The 26574-nt window shown below is 40.1% G+C and overlaps 1 protein-coding gene across 8 annotated transcripts in view; it reads left to right on the top strand.

Annotated features, from left to right (window-relative positions):
- Positions 1 to 26574, top strand: part of ZCWPW1 (zinc finger CW-type and PWWP domain containing 1) — a 30851-nt gene that overhangs the window by 178 nt on the left and 4099 nt on the right. Inside the window, exons 1-15 of one of the 8 annotated variants that reach the window (XM_029222323.1) lie at positions 235 to 369; positions 2694 to 2803; positions 6519 to 6578; positions 7401 to 7654; positions 8141 to 8219; positions 9316 to 9433; positions 9725 to 9882; positions 10205 to 10327; positions 16061 to 16177; positions 16912 to 17032; positions 17658 to 17733; positions 18141 to 18245; positions 19174 to 19257; positions 19862 to 19928; positions 20341 to 20438. In XM_029222323.1, coding sequence (XP_029078156.1) covers positions 6551 to 6578; positions 7401 to 7654; positions 8141 to 8219; positions 9316 to 9433; positions 9725 to 9882; positions 10205 to 10327; positions 16061 to 16177; positions 16912 to 17032; positions 17658 to 17733; positions 18141 to 18245; positions 19174 to 19257; positions 19862 to 19928; positions 20341 to 20438 — 1428 coding nt within the window. In that variant the 5' untranslated portion in view covers positions 235 to 369; positions 2694 to 2803; positions 6519 to 6550. Of the gene's footprint in view, positions 1 to 234; positions 370 to 546; positions 585 to 2693; positions 2804 to 6518; positions 6579 to 7400; positions 7655 to 8140; positions 8220 to 9315; positions 9434 to 9724; positions 9883 to 10204; positions 10328 to 16060; positions 16178 to 16911; positions 17033 to 17657; positions 17734 to 18140; positions 18246 to 19173; positions 19258 to 19861; positions 19929 to 20340; positions 20439 to 26574 lie in introns of those variants that run through there. The other 7 variants (XM_029222322.1, XM_029222328.1, XM_029222326.1 and 4 more) reach the window with 7 other exon arrangements.

Here is a 26574-nt window from a genome sequence, read left to right on the forward strand (position 1 = left end):
AAGGAAAAGGCAGTCTGGGGCACAGAGTAAAGTTAGTAAAAGGAAGATGTGCATCTTGAACGATCAGGCGCTATTGCTGCCACCTAAAAAAAGTGAGGCCACCGAGGATTATGGGATTTGTAGTTTTACAGGGCGTTCTGTTGGAAGATGGCGGCAATAACTCAGCTGCGCAGACGCAGAAGCCGATTCCAGTTGCGCATGCGCCTTACCTCTGCGAGCAGGCCGCCGGTGGGGGTGGAGGTGGAGATTGTGCGCGGCCTCGCGCCTTTCCCTGGTGGCGGGAAAACTGGCTCGAGGTTCGAGGGGCTTGGAGAATCTCTGCATTAGCCCACTCTGCTCCTCGCCCTTAGGTTCTCATCTCTCCAGAAGGTAGCTCCGCTTGCAGCTGAAGGTGCTAGGCGTGGCCAGTCCTGGCACCTGTCGCCTGAGAAGTTTTCTCTTCAGGGTGCCGTCCAACTCTTAACCCCTGTCCTCAGAATCTCTAACCGCAAACTTACTCCCAACAAACAAAGTAACTCAATATCACGGCGGGCGACGACGGACCTGAGCGAGAATGCGGATCCTGGTGCCTCCGCGGGTTGCGGGTGGGAGCTGAGGGGAAATTCTCTCATGGCGGGGGAGTTGTTGATAGGGAAGAGACGCTAGAAAGACACTCTTTTACCCTTTGAGGGGAGTCAAGGACTTTTGGCTCTGTGGTACCTCCGTTCTTAAATGTTGTGCTTAAGACAGAATTGGTGAGGGAAGAGAGAGGGAAAAATGTGGGTCCGTCAGAGTTCTTCCCTCTGGTTTATAAGGTGGAATCAGGCCTTTTATTGTTCTAAAACGTCACCTTGGTGCTCTGTGAGTCAAAATGCTGCCGGAGTCTGGGAGTCCATGGGCATGACCCCTTTAAGCGAAAACAACACAAAAAGGCTAGTTTGAGGTCGGCAATAGTTTGGGGCAAGTATGCAAGCTTTTCGGGAGTTTAAGATAGCAAGGGTCTGAACCAGGATCAGGGTCCTAAAGAAGGAGTCTGCTTTGGTGATAAGTGCCCGTATCTCTGTGCTTCCTTGCACTCTCTGAACCGAGAAGCTTTAGTCACCATTAATTTATTTATAAGATTATGTAAAAGGTTTAGTTCAGGTAGTTAATGACAGTAAATGTCTTGTTAGGTAGTCTATTATGGGCAGTAAGCGTAGCGGGGATCATTTTTTCCTTCTGTCTTGTTAAAAGTTTTAAATCATGCTTGCTGAGTGCACATGAGAGAAAGAAGGAAGAAAGAGACAGGAAGGAAGGAAGAGAGAAAGAGAAAAAGAACTCTTACTGACGGAGGAATGATAATGAGCAGGGATCTACATACCGTTAGACATTAAGACAAAAAGAAATCAAACTCCAGCTTAAAGGATATTTAAAATATAGTCTTTATTTATTTATTTAAGAGTTATGTTTTATCTGGTGGCCATACTGAGGACTTCAAGCCTGGGAGGCAGCATCTCAAGTAACCCTGAGAAAACTGCTCCCAAAATATAGTCTTTATTTATTTATTTTACAATATATATTTACTTATTTTTGTATGTGTCTATCTACTCCCACTAGAATGTCAGCTCAGTGAGAACAGAAACTCGATCTTTCTTGTTCTTTGCTCAAAATATAGTCTTTTTTTTTTCCCAAAATACAGTCTTTAAATACAGTTTTTTGAGGCTCACGGAGTCTGTGTTAGAGGACAATTCTAAAGGGTTTCTTTTGTTCTTTTAGACCAAGGATTCCAGGAACAATATAAAGAGGGAATACTTGGATACTTAAGAGGGGAGAAATTTGTGAACATATTCTAAATGGGGGGAAGGGAGAGGAGGATTAATGCTTTTTGAAAAATATTGACAAGACTGAATTTATTTAGCTAGATCAATTCTCAAACATTTTGGTCTCAGAATCCTTTTATACTCTTAAAAATTATGAAGGATTCCAAACATTGGTTTATATCTATTTATGGATCTATTGATACTAGTATATTAGAAATTAAACTGAGAAAAAAATTAAACATTTATTAATTTTAAAATAACAATAATAAACCCATTACATGTTAACATAGATAATATTTTAATGAAAATATATTTTCCTAAATGAAACAAAATTTAGTATGAAGAATGGTGTTTTACATTTCTGCAAATCTCTTTCATGTCTGGCTGGATTTTCATCTGTTTCTGAATTCAATCTGTTATGATATCTTGTTTTGGTTGAAGAGTATGAGAAAACCCAGCCTAACACAGATAAGTAGTTGAAAAAGGGAGGGGGCCCTCAGGGGTCTTTAGATCACACTTTGAGATCTGCTGAGCTAGGTGATTTCATTCTATAATCAGTGTCATGATTTTTAGTGTTCTAAATGAAAGAAAACTATTTTTTGGAATAGCTCATTCACCTTCCCTTGGTTCCTTTTATTATTTCTAAGTTATTTTCCCCTCCTTATTCACCCTTCTTTCTTATGTCAGTTCAGTAGTTAGGATCTGGTTATGGAACTTTCTGTTACTTTCACACTTAAAGCTTTATTGGATTTTTTTGTCTCTCTTTTTTCATCTAAGGTCAGAAAAAAGAAATTAAAACCTCAAATGTTATTCCTGGGTCTAGAGCCCCCAGTCATTTCGTAGCTGGCCAGGTGAAAGTTGGTGGTATTTTGTATATTTATTAACTTCCTTAAAATTGTTTTTCTCTCTCTGAAGTAGATTTCAACATTCGTTATTGTGGAAGAAAATACTTCGCCTGAAACAGAGGAGCAGAGACTTGACTTGTCAGACGGTGACTTCTAGATTTTCCCTTCTCTATTGATCAGGTTAGAGATTTTATTTAAAAGTAATGTTCTTCATCACACCCTCACTGTAGGTTAAGGAAAACCAGTATTCATTGCTGCTTGTATATTTACTACATCTTATTAACTCAACAATGATCCACAATTTTATCTAGTTGCTTGGGGCTCCAGTAACACACTTTTGCCTAGAGAGGTCAGTATAGGTTTAGATAATGATTTGAAACTAAATATTGGAAAAATTTTGCCTTTTTAGGTTGATTAAAATACTTTTTATTTTAAAAAATCACTTTGAAATGGTGGTATATGTATAAAATGCTAGAGTTACACAAGAGGGTACAGTAGAGAGCTCATTTCCACCCCCAGCCACCCATTTCCAGTCTGCTGAGACACTTTTGTCAGTTTCTTGTGTATTCTTCCAGAGATAGTTTACGGATACACAAGGATCTTATATAGATGAACATTTAAAAAAATCAAATTTTGTCATCTCAGGTACACTAATTTTCATTTTGTTTTTCTCATTTAGTATAGTTTTATAATTCTGATTGTCTTCATAGGGACTTCTCAGGATCATTTTTGGAATTCTAGAGTCTGGGAGAAGATATGTGTGTCATTTATTATTATTATTCCTTTTGCAGCCTAATTTTATCCAGTTTCTAGCTTCTATTTAGGATTATCGTAAAGAAGGGACCAGTTTGCTGCAGTGATTCTCCCCCAGTGTCCCACTTGCTTTTTTTCCAGTGTCAAATAAGTTTGGGAGTTGGTGGTGAAAAGTTAAGATGGAAACAATGATAAAATGTGCTCCTTAATATATAGGAAAAGTAGTTACTGCAGAATAGCGCATATCAATTATTCGCATTTATGGGATGAAGAAAAGGAACAGAAAAATACCAAAAAAAATTAAAAATACTTTATATTCAGCCATGCTGTGGCCACACTAAGTCAAGTCTCCAGTACCTTTTGAATTCATCTTGGGATCTGGAGGGAGGAATTCTACACCCTGAACAACTGAGTGTTTAGCTTGGCCATTTGAGGGTCGTAAAATTTTCAGCCCCTTTAGAGGGAAGACTGTATGAACCCAAAGATCCATTTTATGCTGCTTTTGGATCTCTTTATAGTGGGAGATGGCAGCGTAGGAAGATTGAGTTTCAGGTCCAGGGCCTTCAAAGCACTCAAAACCAACAGCCAGAAATAAGATCACTGAGAAGAACAGACATGTTATTAGAATTTAGAAGCCAAAACCTGGGTTCATCTTGACTCTACCATGTATTAACACTGAGGTTTTGGGCAAACCACAGCTGGGTAGAAATAATATTAATGGTGGAAAGTGAAAACTGGAAAAATGTACAAGTTCTTGGAACATCACAAGATGAGTCTTGGCACTGTGCTGGGTCACAAATGACTTATAGCTGTGTAGAGATGTTAACCTCTTCAGCCTTTAGTGTGGCTGGAGGCCCCCCACTCCCATCCCTCAGTTGTATATGGATGTGGGCAGCCTGGTCCTTTTACCCTAGAGTACCTAGAAATATTTTCTGTGTTTCAATGTGTACTTTTAATGTATGCTTTACATGTGTGCTGTGATATTAAAGTTATTGTGAAGCACTGAACTACTGAACTAGACGATTGGGATGTAGTGTAGCACAATTCATAACGCAAACTTATAAATCAGACAGATTCTAATCCTGATTTTTACCACTTTATCGATTACTTAATGTCTCTAAATCCCTCTAAGCCTCAATTTCCCCAAATGTAAAATGGTATCAATCTCATAGATTTATTGGGAGAATTAAATGAGATGGCATATTCAAAGATTATAGTGAGTGCTCAATAAGTGTTATTTATTATTATTAGTCACAACTTTGGTAGAAATAATGAAGCATGCTGATATAGAACATCTGTGTTCTACATCTGTAGAACATCTGTGAGTAGATAGCTACAGATAAACTATGGATATAGAGTGAATATGCTAGATTCTTATTACTAGCTTCTCTGGGGACCTCTGCTGATTACTAAATATTTCTGAGCCATGAATAGAAATTGCGAGAATCCAGCACATTCGGAAATTTATTAGACTAGAAGATCTAGGTAAAGGGAAGATATACATTATAGTAATGTTAATAAAGGGGGTTCTCTATGCATAGGGATGTCTGAATTAGGTAGGAGAATTTATAGGTTATTTGTCTTTTAAGTATTCAGGAGAACCTTGTGAAATGAGGTTATCCCTCTGAAGAAAACTCTCACTGTTTAACTCCCAGGACTGTCCACACCCTACTACCACTACTCTGCTACTATTTATACTTCTGGCTGTTAAAAACGTGTCTTGCTTTAACAAGAGGCACCAAATGGGCTTGCTTATGCTAAGCCCCAAGTCACTAAACCAAGACAACTTAATTACCATGTTAGGTCTCCCAGAAATGGAATCTTAAACCAGTCAGTCAGGAATTGCCTGATCATCACTAGTTGGGTAATCTGCCTGATAGACTCCAGTAGTCCCTTAAAGGAAAGTAACCTTGTATGACCAACCTGCTTTTTTTTTTTTTTTTTTTTTTTTTTTTTTTGCCTAGTATTACTTCCTTGTTCCTGCTCCCTTCTGCCTGTAAAAGTCTTTAATTTTGTATAGCTCCTTGGAGCTCCTGTCTATCTGGTAGATTGGATGCTGCCCAATTCGTGAATTGTTGAATAAAGCCAATAAGATCCTCAAAATTTACTCAGTTGAATTTTTTTTAATTTATTTTTTTTGGTTGCGTTGAGTCTTTATCACTGCACGCGGGCTTTCTCTAGTTGTGGTGAGCGGGGGCTACTCTTTGTTGCGGTGTGCGGGCTTCTCACTGCGGTGGCTTCTCTTGTTGCCAAGCATGGGCTCTAGGTGGGTGGGCTCAGTAGTTGTGGCATGCAGGCTCTAGAGCACAGGCTCAGTAGTTGTGGTGCACGGGCTTAGTTGCTCCGCAGCATGTGGGATCTTCCCTCACCAGGGCTCGAACCCGTTTCCCCTGCATTAGCAGGCGGGTTCTTAACCACTGTACCACCAGGGAAGCCCCTGAATTTTGTTTTTTAACACATCACTACCACTATCATTTCTACCTACTTACAAGTGCCTACCTCATGTTGCACATGGTTCTAGGCACTTAAAACACTAAGGATTGTTGCTGATCTTTAAAACAGCAACTTTTATGATCCTCCAGCATGTAATTGGCACTGCTGAGGAGTAGAATTGTAATCAAGAAGGCAGAAAATGTAGTTCAAGTGTCCCAGGCAAAGAGACCCTGAACCCAAGAAGACAGGTAGAGGAGAAAGTTTAAAATCATGTTCGATCAGGGCTTCCCTGGTGGCGCACTGGTTGAGAGTCCGCCTGCCGATGCAGGGGACACGGGTTCATGCCCCGGTCTGGGGGGATCCCACATGCGGCGGAGCGGCTGGGCCTGTGAGCCATGGCCGCTGAGCCTGCGCGTCCGGAGCCTGTGCTGCGCAACTGGAGAGGCCACAACGGTGAGAGGCCCGCGTACCGCAAAAAAAAAAAAAAAAAAAATCATGTTCGATCAGCACTGTATAGCACAGGGAACTATATTCAGTATCCCGTGATAAACCATAATGATGAAGAATATGAAAAAGAATATATATAAGTTTCCCTGAATCACTTTGCTGTGCAGCAGAAATGAACAGAACATTGTAAATCAACTAGGCTTCAATAAAATTTGAAAAATCATGTTCAGAGTAGTAGCAGTTCATTTCTTTTTTCTAACAGAGGCATAAAGAAAAGTGTAGCTTCTGAGCTGAATGATGACAACCTTGCAGAGTAAAGAAGGTGAGTCAAGAGTCACTTTCCTCTTCTTTCTCAGCCGTTGGTCATCTGGACACCTTTCCCCCCAAAGGGAAGCTCAATTCACATGTATTTCATGTCCACTTTGTTAAAGTTACTACTTTTCTAGACACTTTGAGTGAAATACATTTGACTTAGAAACAGTCTTATTCAAGAAATGTATGAACTCGTAGGGAGAGAAGAGACATTTAGATATTTAAAACATAAATTTGAATGTGGTAAATGCCACAGGACAGGTACAAAGTATTATGGAAGCTCAGAAGAAAGATACATTACTTATACCTGGGAGGATCAGTACAATTTTCATTGCATCGTTTGTAGATTTTGACTAGGTTTTTAAAAATTTCTCTAATTTCCCCTAAAATTTTGTGCAAAGTTAAAACAAGCAAATTAAAAAAAAATTCACATTTGAATAATTCAGCTTCCTGCATACTTATATTTATCACGTTTGACTTACTCAGTTGTTCTTAAACCTGGTAGTGCATCAGAATCATCTAGATAGCCTCGTAAAATTACAGATTCTTGGGCCTCACTTCAAACTACTTCATCAGAATCTTAGGGCAGGGATGAGAGGGTGGGGGGCTGGGAGGGTTGGGGAAGGAAGGCCTAGGAATCTGAATTTGTTAAATAATAATTTATTATTTTTTCATATTATAATATTTCATTATAATATTATTAATATTTCATATTATATTATTATTTCATATCCAGATAATTCTGATATGGTCAGTCAGTGGCAGTGTTTGGCAATTTCTGTGTTAGATTCTATATTTCATAAATTCCATTTGATGATCAAATTTCTTTCAGAATTCGGGAAGGGACCAAAGAAAACCTTTGCCCCACCTGCACAAAAACTGCATAGCCTGATGCCCTATAACCTTAACTCATCGAAGGAGGAGATCCTGGGAATCAGTTCCCCAGAGGCAGAGACCAGGCCAAGCCTGCTAAAGGCCAGGTTAGAGAAGAAGAAGGAGAAAACAACCAAAGAGAATGGTACAGGCAGTGGCCAGGAGCTAAAAGGAAAGGCTCAAGACAACAAGAAAGCAGAGAAGAAAGAAAAGGTAAAAATCACAATGATGGGCTCTAGTGGGACAGTTTCTCCTAGTCACCCAGCCTGGGCAAACAGGATCTTTTCATTTCAGAAGACATTTAAATATTTATAACATAAATTTGAATGTAGTAAATCCCACAGGGAAAATTCATCCTGTAGTTTCAGTTTTTGATTTCTTTTTGGGGCTTCTATTTTCTTCTCTAAGAGGTAAAAAGTGTTTTGATGAAAGCGTTTAGCAGGGCATACTGGGCAGGGAGGGGCTGAGGTGGGATGGAGGTGAGAGTAGAAGTAGACAGAAATTTTATAAACTTTTTCCTTTTCTTTGACTCCTTTACTCCCAGGAGATCTGGGATAGAATTTATGGAATCCTTAGGTTGACTTTATGCTCTCAGTCTTGTGAACTTACTGCCTCATCTAAAGGAGGCTTCCTTGACTAGTCACAGAGGAGGACTGGGGAAAGATGAGCAGTTTTTCTCCCCTACCCTTCTCTCTGCAGGGAAAATCAACTCTTACAAATGCAGAATTTGAGGAGCTTGTCCAGATTGTGCTACAGAAGTCCCTCCAGGAGTGCTTGGGTATGGCTTATAGTGAGAGTAAAAGAGTTTCAGTTTGGCCAAGAAATTGTTATCTGAGGGGTAGAGTAAGTCGATAGCGTCTCTCCTTCCCTCCATCTTTCTAAGTAAGGAAATATTAGATGAGACTTTGAAATAGTTTTAAATACTTCATCTTCTATCAACAGGACTATAGCTAAACCACCTTAGACAGAGGGTACAGACTTTTAGAAAAGTAGATTACATTGACTTCAGAATATAAAAATAGTTTCATCTAGATTTTTAAAATGTAATTTAAATTTATTTCTATATGTTTACAGTCTTCATAGAAAAGATAAATTATTTTTCCCAGATTTGAAGAACTTAGTCTCCATCTCCATCTACCCTTGTATATTTCTGTTTCTAATACTGCTTTAACATATGCTCAGGAATTTGATTTTAGAATAAGGAACTCTATAGCATAGGTCGTGAGGCCTTCTCCATAAGGTCATGAGGCTAAGGACAGTGATTTGACATTTTCAGCTATTCTTAGGTATACTTCCATTCCTAGAGAGAGTTTGAGGAGCAAATGATATAAAACATGGTACATAAAATTTCTGTTATGTACACAAAATAAAATTAACATTACCTGGCTATCCTAGAATAGGCAAATCAATCTGGAAAGCCTTGCAGAAGGATATAGATTTGTAGTTTTTCCTGAGAATTAAAAAACTTGAAAGTTGGAACTTCCCTGGTAGCACAGTGGTTGAGACTCCACGCTCCCAATGCAGGGGGCCCGGGTTCAATCCCTGGTTGGGGAACTAAATCCCACATGCATGCCGCAACTAAGAGTTTGCATGCCACAACTAAGGAGCCGGTGAGCTGCAACTAAGTAGACTGTGAGCCACAGCTGAGGACCCTGCCTGCTGCAACTGAGACCTGGCACAACTAAATAAATAAATAAATAAATATTAAAAAAAGAAAAAAAAAACTTGAAAGTTCTATGGTGTGGCAAAAGTCCAAAGGTAAGCTCTTCCAGGCGACTGATGGGAGATATTTTAATGAAAATTTACAGTTTGGAAATAATGGAGTAGCTGTTTTCTTTAATTGCTTCTCTGCTTATAGTATTTTGTTTTGGGAGGGATGGCATCTAGCCTCGATTTTGCAGAGACTTCCTGTGCCCAGCCTACAAGATGTACCCAGTTAGACAAGGAACCAGGAATTGCTTCTTCTACTACTGATAATAATAATGCTGATGGGTAAGTTTATCCCAGTGAGGAGAGTTGATCACAGGGTAGACTTAATATTGATAAATGGTTATCCATCTATCTATCTATGTAGTCATTTTTCATATCTCTATAGCTTTCTCTCATCTCAGGAAAGATACTTGAGTTGGGAAAAATAGGCTAGTAGATGGATAAAATGACCTCAGGAGGCCATAGAGAGCTTACAATTCTTCTGTCCTCCTAACTTTTATCCTTGGGTTTTTTCAAAAGAGGGGTACTATAAATTGCCCCTTTATACCTTTTAATTAAAAATCTTATTTGCAGAGAGAGGGTAGTGGTACCGCATATTCTAGAGATTTCAGCCTCTCACGAAGGTGGAGTAATCCCTGAGATAAAGACATCTAAGCCAGGCCAGCCAGATCCTGCACCCTCTGAGAAGAAATTCAATAAACTCTCCTTAAGCAAAAGAAAGAAGGCCGCTCGTAAGTATAGTCAGATACATTTTGACACCTGGCTCAAGTACTTACTCCATGAAATTAGGGAATTGGACAGTGGGCATACTGAGAATTTTCAGCCCAAGACTTGAAACTATTGAGCTATGATTCTTCTTCCTTCTTTAACTGACCTCTACTATCTACAAAGATTCTCTTCTTCATCTCTCTACCCTACAATCTTTTCTTTTTTTTTTTTTTTTTTTTGCGGTACGCAGGCCTCTCACTGTTGTGGCCTCTCCTGTTGCGGAGCACAGGCTCCAGACGCACAGGCTCAGCGGCATGGCTCATGTGTTTTCTTTTATCTTCCCAGAAAATGAGAAAATGGAGAAAGCCCAAAGTGGACATGAGCACAGGCAGAAAGACCAACTGAAGAAAACAGTTCAGGATCATTCTCAGATCAGGGACCAACAAAAAGGAGAGGGAAGTGGTTTTGGTGAGTTCAACCATGGTTTGAAAAACCTACCTTGGGCTTGAAAATTGGAGGTGGAGGAGAGAGGTAAGGGTTAGGATGTTAGAGGAAATTCTGCAAAGACTATAATTTATCCCTCACAGCTGCTTGTTAGAGGATGTGGTGCTGAGGAAGAGAGAGAACTATTTCATTCATTCAGTTATTAAGTCATATAATCCACAGGTGTTTGTTTGGTGCTTGCTAAATTCTAGGCATTTTAAGAGGTACTGAGTAAATGCAGAGGAAACAAATATAAGCCTGTCCCGCGCGAGAGAAACTTGTGAGGAAGGCCAACAAGAAAGCTACAAATTGGGAGTAGTCCTGGAAAAGTTTCCAAGAAAAAGATATCACTTGAGCCAGATCTTGAAGTATAATTTAGTCAGACGAACTAAGGTGGGAATGGGGGTCAGAGTGATAATTATTGGCAGAGTAATGGAGGAGGGCTAATGTTTGTAGCTTTTGGGTATTTTGGGGAGTAGGAGGTTGTAGGGATGGGGGAGATAAGGTTAGAGGCAAGTAAGCCCCAGATCTTAAAGGACCTTACAAGTCAGGCTAAGGAAGTTGGATTTTATTTTAAAAGTAAAGAGGAACGATTGACATTAAGTAGGCAAAACTTGATAAGATTTGCATTTTAGAAAGCTTGCTCTGACACTAGCATGGAAGATGGATTGGCAGGAGAAAGACTAGACCCATAGAAATAATTATCCAGGCAAGGAAGACAGACAATAGTAGTGAAGAGGAAGAGATAAAATTGAGATCTTTAGGATGCAAGATCAATATGATACGATTGCTGCTGGGTATGAGAGCTGAAGAAGAGTGAGGCCTCTAGGATGGTCCTGTTTTCCGGCATGAGTGACTGAGTGGATGAAGAATCATGATCTGAAGTGGAAAATATAGAAGAAAGAGCAAGTTGAAGATGATGGATTGAGCTTTGCCTGAGTTAGGGGGTCTGTGATGAGATTTAGAGCTCAAGAAAGGGGTCTGGGCTCTCGGAGATACAGATTCGGGAGTCATCTGCATCAATAGGAATAGATGAAATTTTCCAAGAAGAGGGTGTAGAGTGAAAAGGGAACATTGGATAAAAACCCTGGGGGAGCATAATGTTTAGGGTTGAGCAGAGGAAGAGGTACTCAGGGAGAAAGCTAAGAAGAACTAAGAGAAAGCTCAGAAAGGTAGGAGGAAAACTAGGAGAGTGTGGTATCACAGATTCCAGGGGAGGAGAGGATGTCAAGAAAGAGGGAGTGTTTAGCCATGTTAAATGCTACTACAGAGATAACAAAAAGAATAAAGATTTGAAAATCAACAGATATCACAGTTAGGAAATCATTAGGGTTGATTAGAGCAACCATAGGGGTTGGTGAGGGTGAATGGCAGGTTATTGTTGGTTGAAGAATAGATACTTTTTTCAATTAGTTTAAATGTGAAAACTAGGAGGGAAAAAATAGTAAATAAAGGGGAGTGGGTATAAAGTAGATGGAAGATTTTTCTTTCTTTTTTTTTTTAGCTTTCTTTTAAAAGAAAGACACTTGCCCTCTTTATTGTCAGCATATTTATATGCTGAGGGAAAATTGTTTATAGAGAGGGAGCGATTAAAGAAGAGAATGAGAAGAGAACCAGAGGGTTTATTTTGAGTCTGAAAGGACCCAGCCTTTCAGATTGGATGGAGGGAAATAAGGATGCATATAGATTTATTTATTCTTTTAACAATAGTTTTTAATGCCTTATATTATATGCCAGGCATTGTGCTGGGTACTAGAAATATATTAGTGAACAAAATAGATAATCCTTGCTGTCATAGAATTTACAGTTTTAGTGTGCTAGATAGATAACAAACAAATACATTGTGTGAAATAACCTTGGTAATATTGGGAAATTTTAGTATGATAAATAAAATAGATCATACAATATATTAGTATGTTTAAAATTTTGAAAATAAGTAGACTTAATCTGGGGGAAAACAGGCTTGCACCAAAAAAGAAAAAAACCCAAAAACCAGAACCCTAAGGTTAAGGAGCAGTGGACTAAACGGTCAGCTGGTGTCTAATAGGCATGCGTGTATATACATATATATATAATTTGGATTATAGAAGAATAACGTGGTTTGTACCTACTGGAAAGAAAACTCTAGGAAGACTATGCAGGTACGAAACAAGGTAGTCTAGGGCAGTAAACCACTCCTCGTGTTGTAATGACATGGCAATCAGTATAAAGAGCTGGAGGTATAAGTCTAATTTGGGCAGTCGGGTGTGGTCTGGGTAGTAGTGTTCCATCTGTAACTCTCAGTATTAAGACGAGGGATAGATTTTAGACTGGGAGATGGAATTTCACTCCTTTGGCAGTGCTCGTGAGTTGAATTGTGGTTGTAGTGACTGTGTAAGCCTCTTCCTATTAATGAACCACTCTTCCTGTTTTTCACAGTTGCCAAGGAGAGGTGGGTGCTCCTGGAGCAGGAAGTAGAAAGGGAGTATCCAGTAAATAAAATGTGCATTAAGTTCTGTGAAGGGAAGGAAAAGAATGTCATGAGAGGAAATGGTGGAGACCTAATTAAGATTGGGTCAGCTAGAGAAAGCATTTGTAAGGAAATAACATTTAAGCTGAAACCTGGAGCAAGACTAGAAGTTAGCGAAGTGAAGCGTAGGAGACAGTTTTAGGTAAGGTGGAGATTGTCTTACTCCAGGTACTAAAAGAAAGCTGGTATAATTGGGATTCAGAGAGCAAGGGAAGCAAGGCTGGAAAGTGGCTCTGGATAAATGTAAGGAGGTAGGCAGTGGCTAGATCAAAGACCATGTTACAAAGTGAGAATTTTATCTTAAGTGTAGTGGGAAGCCCCTGGTGGGTTTTAACCAGGGAAGTGACATCATCAAATTGATGTTTTAAAAGTACCCCTTTGGTGATTAATTGGAGAATGGAGTATGGGGAGACAAGAGTAGACCAGCTAGGAAGTTAGTGCTAGGATTAGATATTTTGGTGGCTTGGATTAGGATGATGAAGGAGACAAGAAGTGAATGGTTTTAAGATATATTTTAGAGGTAAAATTATCAGAACTTGGTAATGAGCTGGATATTGGGAGGTGAGAGAGAGGAGAGGGTTTGTCAAAGATGATTGGCTTCTGGCTTGAGCAGTTATGTGAAAGGAGGTGGGAAAAGACAGTTCTGTCGGATAAGATCAAGCATTTGGGTTTGGGCCCATTAGGTTTGAGATCGTTGTGAGACATCCAGATAGAGATACCAAAGAGCAAGATGGCTATAGGAACCGGGAGCTCAGAACAGAGGCTGTTAACGTACTTCTGTGTGTTGTCAGGTGTGAAAGTGGATTTCAAAGCTGAGGGAATGGATGAGCCGGCCTCAGGAGAAAGTGCAGCATGGGGAGTGAAGACCCATGATTAGGCTTTGGAACTCCAACTCAGGGATTTAGAGATTGGACAGAGAGCGAGGAGAATTCAGTAAAAGAGAATGAGGAGGGAGTTACCAGAAAGATGGGATGGGGAAACGGGAGAATGAGGGATCACAGAACCCAAGAAAGCTAGTGTTTCAAGAACGAGCAGTCAACTGAAATGCTCTTGACCTGTGTCTATGACATCAGCCTTCATTATCACAGAGCCACATCGTGAGCCTCAGACACTGTTTTCAAACACCTCTTCTAAGTTGCTTGAGAGGAAACTTTAAGGAACTGTATGTCTTTAAAAACTGTCATTGGAAAGTTTATCCTAAACCATAAATATCTAGTTTTATAGCATTAGGATGATTTTCCCCCACTCATTTCCTCTTTAATATTCATTATTTTTACAACCACCGTTTATTTGATTGATCTCTGTTCACTTTTATGGTCCCTGGCCCTTTCCCCCACTCTTTTTCTAGTCTTTCCAGGTCACCTCTGTAAACATCCAAAACTATCATTGGAAACTGTCTTTTCAGACTAATATATCATTCTCAACCAGTACTTTATTCTTCAAAATAAAGTAATTGAGAAGGTGATCCATAATATGAGATATTGTGAAGGGACCCAAATGTAAGCCAACTGCTTTTCTGAGGGATGAGTTTGGTGGGATGGAGGGCATCCCTTATGTTTCGGCATTCAAGGTAAAATTTGACAGTGGGAGAGTGAACTAACTAGAGAAACATATTGGTTGATATTGTTAGCTGTGAATATATAGTATACCTAGGTGGCTGGTCAGTGATTTTTCTCTAGCAATGCTCAGTCAAATGAGTATAGGCACAGAAAAAGGAGAATGGGTTCATTCAGAATTGTGTTTGCTAGCTGGGCGGGAGGAAGGACAGAGGGAAAGGGAGTTGTTGATGTCTGCAAGAGAATCTAAGGAAATCAAACCTGCGTAAGTACAGAGTGAAGAAAAATAATTAATCTTAATTGCTACTAGATTGAGAGAAAGGTAGGGGCCAGTGGATTGGAGATCTAGATAAACTGAAAGTTGCCACAGGGGTCTTGGAGCAAGTAAGGTGGAAGAATGGGGCGTTTTTATCAGAGAGGGGTTTAGATAAGTGGTTCAGGGGAGTGTGCGGTCCCTGCAGATGACTGGGTGTGGCATGCAGGGTGGGAGTGGGTTCCTGAGGTGAGGGGGTGACCGAGGTGGCATGGAGGAGAACATACGGAGTGCCTTGTGAGTTTATTCCTGTGGCTGTAGTGGTCATCTACGAGGGCAGGAGGTGGAGAGGAGAAGACTGAACCAGATGCCAGCATCGTGACAAGGGTGATGAGAGGGCAGTGTAGTCCCATGGCATAGACCTCGAGGGTTTTATAGGAGGGAGGGTTTTATAGGAGGGAGGATAGTAATGGTCTGCAAGTGTCAATGGGGAGTAAGGATGATGCTGACCCCACTTTCTGGCGTGGGGTATGTGAGAAGGACAGGCTCTTCTTAGAGGGCTTCAGCGGTGGGGTGGGGTCGGGTTGGGGCAGTGTCATTAGCGCATCACCAGATTTCAGAAAGGAGGCAGAATTTCAGAGAAGAGATTGAAGACGTGGACTTTTGTTGCTTTTGTTTGGAATCTCAAAGACTATAGTGGAAGAGTTTGGGAGGGAGAGAGGAGAGGCTATGTGGGACGTTGGGTCAACTTAGAAGATGTGGGGATAGAGAAAGGTGGGGATGAGAGTTTGGAAGGTAATGGATAAAAGGAGTGTTTGGCCATTGAGCACAGCCTGAAGTAAACAGTTTGAGAAACGATAGGCTTAAACCTGTCTTTTGGAGAGGGGTGAACTCAGGGCTGTTGGTCCCAAAGGCTGCAACTTGGTGATTTGGTGTCAGGTTAATTTGTTGAGGTTGAAACAGGAACTCCAGATGCTGTGCACAAAAGAGGTGCTGGTTAGTCCTTCAGAAGAACTTTTTAGTAGTGACATGCCCTCAGAGAAATGAGGCACTAGCCAGAAATATGCCAGACAACCTTTTTAAGAACTGTCAGTACAGGAAACACTCCTTTCTGCCTTGGGGGAGGAGAGATGATAGCATGGTATAGGAGAAAGATTGAGATGTGAGACCTGGGCTCTAAGTTCAGCTTTGCCACCAATTTAGACTGATCTTTAGCAGTCAGTTATCTCCTCTGAGCTTTTGGTTTTACCATTTATAAATTAGGGATTGGATGAGTTGATCTCTAAGGCTTTGTGTTTCTGGCAGAGGTGGTGGCGGCAGGGAGTATATTGATTTTAATTAAATTGAAGAAGGAAGAACATATTTTTGAGTCTCTTATATCAGGCTTTTTCCTGTGACAGGTCAATGTCTAGTCTGGGTCCAGTGTTCCTCCCCAAACTGTGAGAAATGGAGGCGGCTACGTGGGAACATTGACCCCTCAGTCCTCCCAGATAATTGGTCCTGTGACCAGAATACAGGTAGAATGGAGTGGAAATTTTTTTTTTCAGTTTTTATTGTTCGTCCCTTTCTTTCCCTGCTTCCATCCTTTAGATTAAATATGACAAAAGTATATTTAGGACTCCAGGGGTCCTTGTAGTTAGTGTTTGGGGAGAGGGAGGGATCTTGCTGTCATGACAAGATGAATCTGGCATAAAGGGCTAGAGGAAGACACCCTGAAGAGCTATGTTGTGAGGAGAGTCCTGGAATCTAAACATATGTTCTGAGTGAATTCCATCTTCTTCAGCATTGGTTTGAGCCTGTCAATCTGATTAGATTGTTGGTATTGGGTTGGCAGATAGGAAGGGATATGGCATGTATGGGGAAAAGCCAGTGAGAGAGATTCAGTGTCTTAGAATTCTAGAATGTTTGAAACTCCTTGAAAGAGATTATGAAGCTCTAGCCTAGCCCAGCTATTTTACAGGTGAGAAAACAGAATATCAGAGAAATTACCTTCATTATGTTACACTGATGGAAGCAGGGTCAGACTCGTGGGATGTAGGTAGAAGTTTGGAGTCTCTTTCTACAGAGTATAACGAGGCAACTCTCCTACTTCTCCAGGCTCTGGCTGCATTTCCTTCATGGGTCTCCCAGGTGTCCTTTTGGTCCTACCTGCTGCATATACCAATTTCTTCTTGTCCTCTCCTCTGCCCTCATCCAGATTTTCACCTTATGAGGCTCTTTCCGTCCCTTCATTCCTCCTCTCTTTTGGCAGATTTGGAGTATAATCACTGTGATATCCCTGAGGAGACCTGGACAGGGCATGAGAATGAAGTGGCCTATGCCTCCTACATCCCAGGATCCATCATCTGGGCCAAGCAATACGGTTACCCCTGGTAGGGCGCTATGGCAGAGTCAGAGCATCCTTCATGAACTTGGGAGTGGTAGATTCAAGCAGGGAGGGAAGGAAATGGAAGGGATTTATAATGGAGATGATACCTGCCTTAGAAAGAGCATGGGTGAGGGAGAATATAAAGTGCTAAGCTTGGAGGCTTTGAAAGAACCTCTTTTCTAGAGGTTTCACGATGGAGGTGGTATCTCCCTGGAAAAAAGGGTTGGACAGTTCTACCCTGGATGGGTAGAAAGAGAAGAGTGGCTCTAAGATATTTTTTTAGACATTGGGAAATGAGAGATATACAAAGTAAAGAGAACAAGGAAGGGTGGAATAGCTTCTTTTTTGGAGATGTCCCTAGTCAAAAGATTTTGTTCTCAGGGTTGCCAGAAGGCCTAGAAGGATAAGGTATTTTTACTAGGAAGATTCTGAGCTTCTTTGTACATTGATGGAAGTCACTGCAGTCATTTGGTAGTGACCACTGTGGAGGGTTGACAGAGGGGTCTATTTTGGGGGGTCCTTTATTTGCAAAACATATTGCCCTTTTATGTACATGTATATTGATGAGTTTGTGTTCTGTTCACCTAACCCCTTCTCTTCCACCCCCTACACCCATCTGTCTTCTCCAGGTGGCCAGGCATGGTAGAATCTGATCCTGACCTGGGGGAATATTTTCTTTTTGCATCTCATCTTGATTCCCTGCCGGTGAGTTCTCCTGATTCAGGGTGGGTAGGTGCTCAGGCCAAAGTAATGAACAAATCCATCCTAACAGATGTACAGAGTTAGAAATATAGACATAGCCAGCAGACACAAGCAGAAACAGATTCTTAGCTAGAGTGACAAAAAGATATAGAAACAAATTTGTATCTAATTAAAATTTATTCATTACTAGGACATTCATGTTTTGATAAATATGCTTTGGTTAGGACTCCTGAGTTCAGGATGGAAGAACAATGGAATGAGGTGGGATATGTGGGTCAGGTTTAAAGGAACAGAGAAGGCCCAGCCCCTCCTTCCTTGTAAATCCTCAGTTCTTCTCCTGCCTTTTCTGGCTAGAGGGCCAAAGCAAGAAGAAGGACAAGAGTCTATAACAGAACCATCTTTTATTACAGTCCAAGTACCATGTGACATTTTTTGGAGAAACAGTCTCTCGTGCTTGGATCCCAGTCAACATGCTTAAGAACTTCCAGGAGCTATCTCTGGAGTTAGCTGCAGTGGTGAGTAACCCTCAGGGGTCAGTTGTGATATAGGGAACTTGAAAAACTAAATCTTCTCTTTATTAAACCTGATTTCTCCCAGGGGAAGCTGTGTGAGGAGAAAGTACATATCTGACCAAGTATGCAAGGGTGAGGTTATTCATGAGGTACACTTCTTTCTACCAGGATTGCAGCAGGATAATGATTTTTCTTAGTCTCTTTCCCTGTCTGCAGATAGAGGGCCTTCCTAAAGACCATGGTTTTCTACAGTTTAGCCAAAGCAGGTGTGATAGAAATGAAGGCACAGATTAACTTGGGATTTCTCAGTCTCGACACTTGACATTTTGGGCCAGATAATTTTTTGTTGTGAGGGGATTCCTAGGCGTTGTAGGAGGTTTAGCAGCATCCTTGGCATCCTACTGGCATCTAGCCAGTAGGACCCCTAACCCTAGCTGTGACAACCAAAAAATTGTCTCTAGACATTGCCAAATATATTCTGGGGGGGAAAATCTCCCCTGGTTGAGAACCACTGAATTAACTAAATAATATTTCTTCCCTATAATCAGTTTGGGCTTGATGAGCCTTGCAAATGAGCAGAGGTTTAGGAGCTCAGGGACCTTAGAAAATCAGGCAGTGAGTACTAAATGAAGCAGCTGGATCTAAAGAAACTTGTGAGAAGCTTAGAAGTACAGTCATCTGAACTCCTTTAATTTTGCCTTTACAAATTTCCATGGGCTTTACTTTGGAGAGGACACCAAAATGTTGGTTGAAAATTTTACTAGGAATTGATGAAAGGTTTGTTTGGGTATAAGACGGGATTGTGTCTCTGAGCTCAAAAGATTAAGAATAGGAGTATCATATCAATACCAGAAACTGGAAATAAATGTAAAGATAATGTCTGGTGAGTAGCAGTTTGTTGGAGTTACTTTTCTGAAATCTTTCATTTCAGAAAAAGTGCAGGAATAAGGACTTCAGCCAGAAACTGGGGGCAGCCCTGATGATGGCTCAAGAGGCAGAGCAGATCAGTATTCAGGTGGGCAAGTTTAGATCACATACCTGCTTCTCTTTGGGACTTGGGACACAAAGCAAGTTATGCATTTCCTACTGAAGAAAACCGGTTGTCCTTCCCCATTACACAGTCTTAGTCCTAGAACTAGTCTTTTCTTCCCAGGCCAGCTTCCCTTGATGCCTTAAATCATCCATTCTTTTCCCTACCCTTGGACAAATGGGATCTTTTCTCAGTCCAAACAGGGACTGTTAGTAGGGGGAATCCCACCAACCTATTTAACTTCGAGTCTCAGATGTATGTACCTTATCTTCTCTCTTATGTGGAGTCAGTTTTTACCCTCAGATTCTGCTTTTGGGTGGGGTAGAGAATGACAGTGAATTTCCCCTTCCCAGTTATTAACTGAATTATAAACAAACTGGAAAAAGAAGTTATAATAATATTGTATATTATAATATTATAACATTATAATAGTTAAGCTCTACAAAATCTAGATAGAAAGTATGAAATTTCAAGTGAAAATGGTATGGAATATTAATACAAATTCTATAACTAAAAACCTTGAAGACAGAGGACAAAAATAGCCCCTGGGAGAGTAGTAGATGATGCTTTTGTTTCTTGGTTCCCTCAGGAGCGGGTTAACCTGTTTGGTTTCTGGAGCCGATACAGTGGATCTGACTACAGTGGGGAAGGAAAAGGTAGGATAAGTAGGAGGTTAAAGACTAGAGAGAGAGGGAAGGGATTCCTTCATGAGGGCAGCAACTGAAGCTTTTATTTTATATCCAATATCATCAACCTAGTTCTGGATTCTATAATAGGAGGCTCTTCATGAATGCCATTGACCAAGTGTCCAGGATGGATGGATGCACAGATGGGTAGAGAGAGGAATGGAGAAAAAAAGGGAGTAGGGAGGGAGGGTGCATGTTGAATAGTGACAGGACTTTGAAAAGGGTGGAACCATGATAATCTAGGATCAGATTTCGTGGAGAAAATGTGACTTGGACCTGAAAGGCAGAATTAGAAGACTGATTCTCTGGGATCAGCTCCACTAACTCATCACCTATTTTATCGGATAAATTATTTAGCCTTTCCTTCCTATTCCTGTTCTAGACGTAATGCTCTCTGGGGCTAACAGCTTAGATTCCTGCTTGGAGAAAGAAGAGGAAGAGTCAGAGTTGGAGGAAGAGGAGGAAGAGCAACAAAAAAAAGTAAGATTGATCTTGGGGATTCCTTTTAGGAGATTGCTGTAGGCCATCTGGTTAGCATGGATTTATATTTTCTAAGGAACCGTCCTGTCCCTGCATCAGAGTAGCCCTGACTGGCTGGCTGGTTTTATCTCTTAGGGGGTCTTCAGGGAAGGAGAGTCTCCTCTTTCCTCAGTTATTCTCTCTAATATCTCATATCTCTAGGAACTTATCTTTTGATTACAATCTCAGTTCCTACTGTAGTTCTTTGGTTCCTACTGGAGCAATTTCAGAGAATAGCAAGTTGCCTCTCTTCACTGTCCTTTCTTCCCTTTGTGAACACTTAGGATATTCATTATTTTATTTCCTTAGTCTGTTTTCAGGCATATAAAATACATATATTTTTCATATTTAAAGACTTTTTTTTTTTTTTTTTTTTGTGGTACGCGGGCCTCTCACTGCTGTTGTCTCTCCCGCTGCGGAGCACAGGCCCCAGATGCGCAGGCCCAGCGGCCACGGCTCACGGGCCCAGCCGCTCCATGGCATGTGGGATCTTCCTGGACCGGGGCACGAACCCGTATCCCCTGCATCGGCAGGCGGACTCTCAACCACTGCGCCACCAGGGAATCCCTTAAAGACTTTTTAAGAGCAGTTTTTTGTTCACAGGAAAACTGAGAAGAAGGTACAGAGAGTCCCTGTGTACCTCCTGCCCTCACACATGTATAGCCTCCTCTGTTATCAACATCCCACCAGAGTGGTGCGTTTGTTTACAGTTGCTGAACCTACATTGACACATCATAATCACACAAAGCCCATAGTTTACATTAGGACTCACTCTTGGTGTTGTACATTCTATGGGCCTGGACAAATACATAATGACACATATCCATCATTATGGTATCATACAGAGTATTTTTACTGCCCTAAAAATTTTGTGTGTTCCATTTACTCATCCCTTTTCTCCCATACCCCTTAACCACTGACAACCACTGATTTTTTTTTACTGTCTCCATAGTTTTGCCTTCTCTGAAATACCATATAGTGGGAATCATACAGTATGTGTAACCTTCTCAGACTAGCTTCTTTCGCTTACAGCTATGCATTTATGATTCCTCCATGTATTCTCATGGCTTATAGCTCATTTATTAATTTTTTTTGGCTGAATAATATTGTATTTTTCTGGATATACCACAGTTTATTTATACATTCACCTACAGAAGGACATCTTGGTTGCTTCCAAGTTTGAGCAATTATGGATAAAGCCACTATACCTATGGTTTTGTGGGAACATAAGTTTTTAACTCCTTTGGAGTAAATATTAGGGAGCTTAATTGCTGGATTGTATGGTAAGAGTATGTTTTGTTTTGTAAGAAACCATCAAACTGTCTTCCAAAGTGGCTGTACCATTTTGCATTCCCACCGACAATGAATGAGAGTTCCTATTGCTCCACATCCTTGCTGGCATTTGGTATTGTTAGTGTTCTGGATTTTGGCCATTTTAATAGGTGTGTAGTGGTATCTTGTTGTTTTAATTTGCATTTTCCTGATGACATATGATGTGGAGCATCTTTTTATATTCTTATTGGCCATTTGTATATCTCCTTTGGTGAGATATCCATTAAGGTGTGTGGCCCATTTTTAAATTGAGTTGTTTATTTTCTTATTGTTGAGTTTTATGAGTTCTTTGTATGTTTTTATTTTTTATTTTATTGAAGTATAGTTGATTTATAATATGTTAGTTTCATATGTGTACAGTGATTCAGTGCCATATATATATATTCTTTTTCAGATTCTTTTCCCTTATAGGTTGTTACAAAATATTGTGATATATAGGAGGTCCTTGTTGGTTATCTATTTTATATATAGTAGTGTATATATGTTAATCTCAACCTCCTAATTTATTCCTCCCCTCTTTCCCCTTTGGTAACCATAACTTTGTTTTCTATGTCTGTGGGTCTATTTCTGTTTTGTAAATAAGTTCATTTGTCTTTGTTTATTTTAGATAATAGTCCTCTATCGTGAGTCTTTTTTTTTTTTTTTCGGTACGCGGGCCTCTCACGGTTGTGGCCTCTCCTGTTGCGGAGCACAGGCTCCGGACGCGCAGGCTCCGGACACGTAGGCTCAGCAGCCACAGCCCACGGGCCCAGCCGCCCCGCGGCATGTGGGATCCTCCCGGACCGGGGCACGAACCCGTGACCCCTGCATCGGCAGGCAGACTCCCAACCACTGCGCCACCAGAGAAACCCCTCAATTATTTCTTTTATGGATTGTGCCTTCAGTGTTGTACATAAAAACTCATTGCCATACCCAAGGTTATCCAGATTTTCTCCTGTGTTATCGTCTAGCAGTTTTATAGCTTTACATTTTACACTGGGATCTATAATACATTTTCAGTTAATTTTTGTGAGGGGTATAAGGTTTGTGCCTAGATTAATTTTTTTTGTAGTTCCACCACTATTTGTTGAAAAGACTATCTTTGCTCCATTGTATTGCCTTTGCTTCGTTGTTAAAGATCAGCTGACTATATTTATCTGGGTCTGTTTCTGGGCTCTCTAGTCTGTTCCATTGACCTATTTGTCTGTTCTTTTACCAATACCACACTGTCTTGATTACGGTAGCTTTACACTAAGTCTTGAAGTTAGATAGGGCCAATCCCCCAACTTTGTCCTTCTCTTTCAATATTGTATTGGCTATTCTAGATCTATTGTTTTTCCATATAACTTTAGAATCAGTTTGTTGATATCCACAGAATAACTTGCTGGGATTTTGATTGAAGTTACATGGATTCTATAGATCAAGCTGGGAAAAACTAACATCTTGACAATATTGAATCTTCTTATCTACAAACATGGACTATTTCTCCATTTATTTAGTTTTTCATTGATTTCATTCACTGGAGTTTTGTAGTTTTCCTCATATAGACCTTGTGTATATTTTGCTAGATTTATACCTAATTATTTAATTTTTTTGGTGCTAATATGAATGGTATATAAATGTATTTTTAAATATCAAATTCCATTTTATATTGCTGGTATGTAGAAAAGTGATGAACTTTTGTATATAACCTTGTGTCCTGCAACCTTGCTATAATCACTTATTAGTTCCTAGAGTTTTTAGTTGATACTTTTGGATTTTCTACATAGATAATCATGTCACCTGCAAACACAATTTCATTTCTTCCTTCTCAGTCTCTATACCTTTTATTTCCTTTGTCTTATTGCATTAGCTGGAACTTCCACTATGATGTTGAAAAGGAGTGGTGAGAGGGGACATCCTTGCCTTATTCTTGATCTTAGTGGGAAAGCTTCTAGTTTCTCACCATTAAGTGTGATGTTAGTTGTAGGTTTTGTGTATATATTCTTTATGAAGTTGAGGAAGTTCCTCTCTATTCCTTATTTACTGAGAGTTTTTATTATGAATGGGTGTTGGATTTTGTCAAATGCTTTTTCTGCATCTATTGATAGGATCACATGATTTTTCTTTCTTAGCTGTTGATGTGATGGATTACATGAATTGATTTTCGAATGTTGAACTAGCCTTGCATGCCTTGGATAAATCTCACTTGTTCATGGTGTATAATTCTTCTTATACATTGTTGGATTTGATTTGCCTAATATGTTGTTGAGGATTTTTACATCTCTTCATCAGACATATTGATCTATAGTTTTCTTTTCTTGTAATGTCTTTGTCTGGTTTCGGTATTAGGGTAATGCTGGCCTCATAGAATCAGTTAGGAAATACTCTCTGCTTCTGTCCTCTGAAGGAGATTATAGAGAATTGGTATAATCTGTCCACTAAATGTTTAGTAAAATTCACTGTGAACCCATCTGGGCCTGGTGCTTTCTGTTCTAGAAGGATATTAATTACTGATTCAATTTATTTATTAGATATAGGCCTATTCAAGTTGTCTATTTCTTCTTGTGTGAGTTTTGGCAGATTGTGTCTTTTAAGGAAGTGGTCCGTTTCATCTTGGTTATCAAATTTGTGGGCATAACATTCTTTGTTGTATTCCTTTATTAGCCTTTTAATATCCTTGGGATCTATAGTGATGTCGCCTCTTTAATTTCTGATATTAATTTGTTTCCTCTCTCTTTTTTCTTAGTTAGTCTACCTGAGGCTTATCAATTTTATTGATCATTTCAACGAACCAACTTTTAGTTTTGTTGATTTTTTCCTATGGATTTCCTGTTTTCAATTTCATTGATTTATGCTCTAATTATATATTTTCTTCTGCTTGCTTTGGATTTAACTTGCTCTTTTTCTAATTTTTCTGGTTTCCTAAGGTTGAAACCTACATCATTGATTTTAGATCTTTCTTTTTTTCTAATATATCATTCAATGCTATAAATTTCCCACTAAGCACTGCTTTCACTGCATCCCACAAATTTTGATAAGTTGTATTTTCATTTTATTTAGTTCAATACATTAAAAAATTTCTCTTAAGATTTCTTCTTTGACCTATGTTATTTAGAAGTATGTTGTTTAATATCCACGTGTTTTGGGATTTTTCCAGTTATCTCTCTGTTAATTCCATTGTGGTATAAAAGCAGACATAGTATGATTTCTATTCTTTTTTTTTTTTTTGGCGGCTCTGGGTCTTCATTGCTGTGCATGAGCTTTCTCTAGTTGTGGCGAGCGGAGGCTACTCATCATTGCGGTGCACAGGCTTCTCATTGCAGTGGCTTCTCTTGTTGCAGAGCACAAGCTCTAGGCACACAGGCTTCAGTAGTTGTGGCGAGTGGGCTCTAGAGCGCAGGTGCAGTAGTTGTGGCGCACGGGCTCAGTTGCTCCATGGTATGTGGGATCTTCCCGGACCAGGGCTCGAACCCGTGTCCCCTGCACTGGCAGGCGGGTTCTTAACCACTGCACCACCAGGGAAGCCCCTGATTTCTATTCTTTTAAAGTTGTTAATTTGTATTTTATGGCCCAGTCGTCAGTCTTGGTGAGTGCTCCATGTGAGCTTGAGAAGAATGTGTATTCTGCTGTTGTTGGATAAAGTAGTCTATAGATGCCAGTTATATCTAGTTGATTGATGGTGTCGTTGAGTTCAACTGTGTCCTCACTGATTTTCTGCCTGCTGAACCTGTCGATTTATGATAGAGGGTTGTTGAAATTTCCAGCTATGATAGTGGAATCAACTATTTCTCTTTGCAGTTCTGTCAGTTTTTGCCTCATGTAGTTTGGTGTTCTCTTGTTAGGTGCATACACTTTAAGGATTGCTATGTGTTCTTGGAGAATTAACCCCTTTATCATTATGTAATGCACTTTTTTATCCCTGATAACTTTACTTGCTTTGAAGTCTGCTCTGTCTGAAATTAACATATAGCTACTCCTGCTTTCTTTTTTTTTTTTTTTTTTTTTTTTTTTTGCAGTACGCGGGCCTCTCACTGTTGTGGCCTCTCCCGTTGCGGAGCACAGGCTCTGGACACGCAGGCTCAGCGGCCATGGCTCATGGGCCCAGCCGCTCCGCGGCATGTGGGATCTTCCCGGACCAGGGCACGAACCCGTGTCCCCTGCATTGGCAGGCGGACTCTCAACCACTGCGCCACCAGGGAAGCCCACTCCTGCTTTCTTTTGATTAGTGTTAGCGTGGTATATTTTTCTGCATCCATTTACTTTTACAATCTATATGTGTCTTTATATTTAAAGTGGGGTTCTTGTAGACAATATATAGTTGGGTCTTGTTTTTTGATCCATTCAGACAATCTGTGTCTTTTAATTGGTCATTTTAGACAGTCATTTAGACTGTTGATGTTCAAAGTAATTATTAATACAGTTGTATTATTATCTACAATATTTGTTACTGTTTTCTATTTGTTGCCCTTGTTCTTTCTTCCTGCTTTTGTCTTCCATTCTTTTTCTGCCTTTTGTGGTTTTGATTGAGCTTTTATATGATTCCATTTTCTCCCCTTCCTTAGCATATCAGGTAAGATTTTTTTTTCCCTTTGGCTTCTTTCAGGACTTTAATTTTCTGTAGTTTGAAAATAATATGCCTTGGTGTGACTGTTTGGCATTTATCCTTCTTGGTGTTCTCTGAGCTTCCTGGATCTGTGGTTTGGTGTCTGACATTAATTTGGGAAATTCTCAGTCATTATTGTTTTCAATATTTCTCTTTTTCTTATCCTTCTGGTATTCCCATTACACATATCTATACATTCTG

The sequence above is a fragment of the Monodon monoceros genome, unplaced genomic scaffold (assembly GCF_005190385.1).
Source record: "Monodon monoceros isolate NGI ecotype Baffin Bay Population unplaced genomic scaffold, NGI_Narwhal_1 Super_Scaffold_13, whole genome shotgun sequence".
Lineage (NCBI taxonomy): Eukaryota > Metazoa > Chordata > Mammalia > Artiodactyla > Monodontidae > Monodon > Monodon monoceros.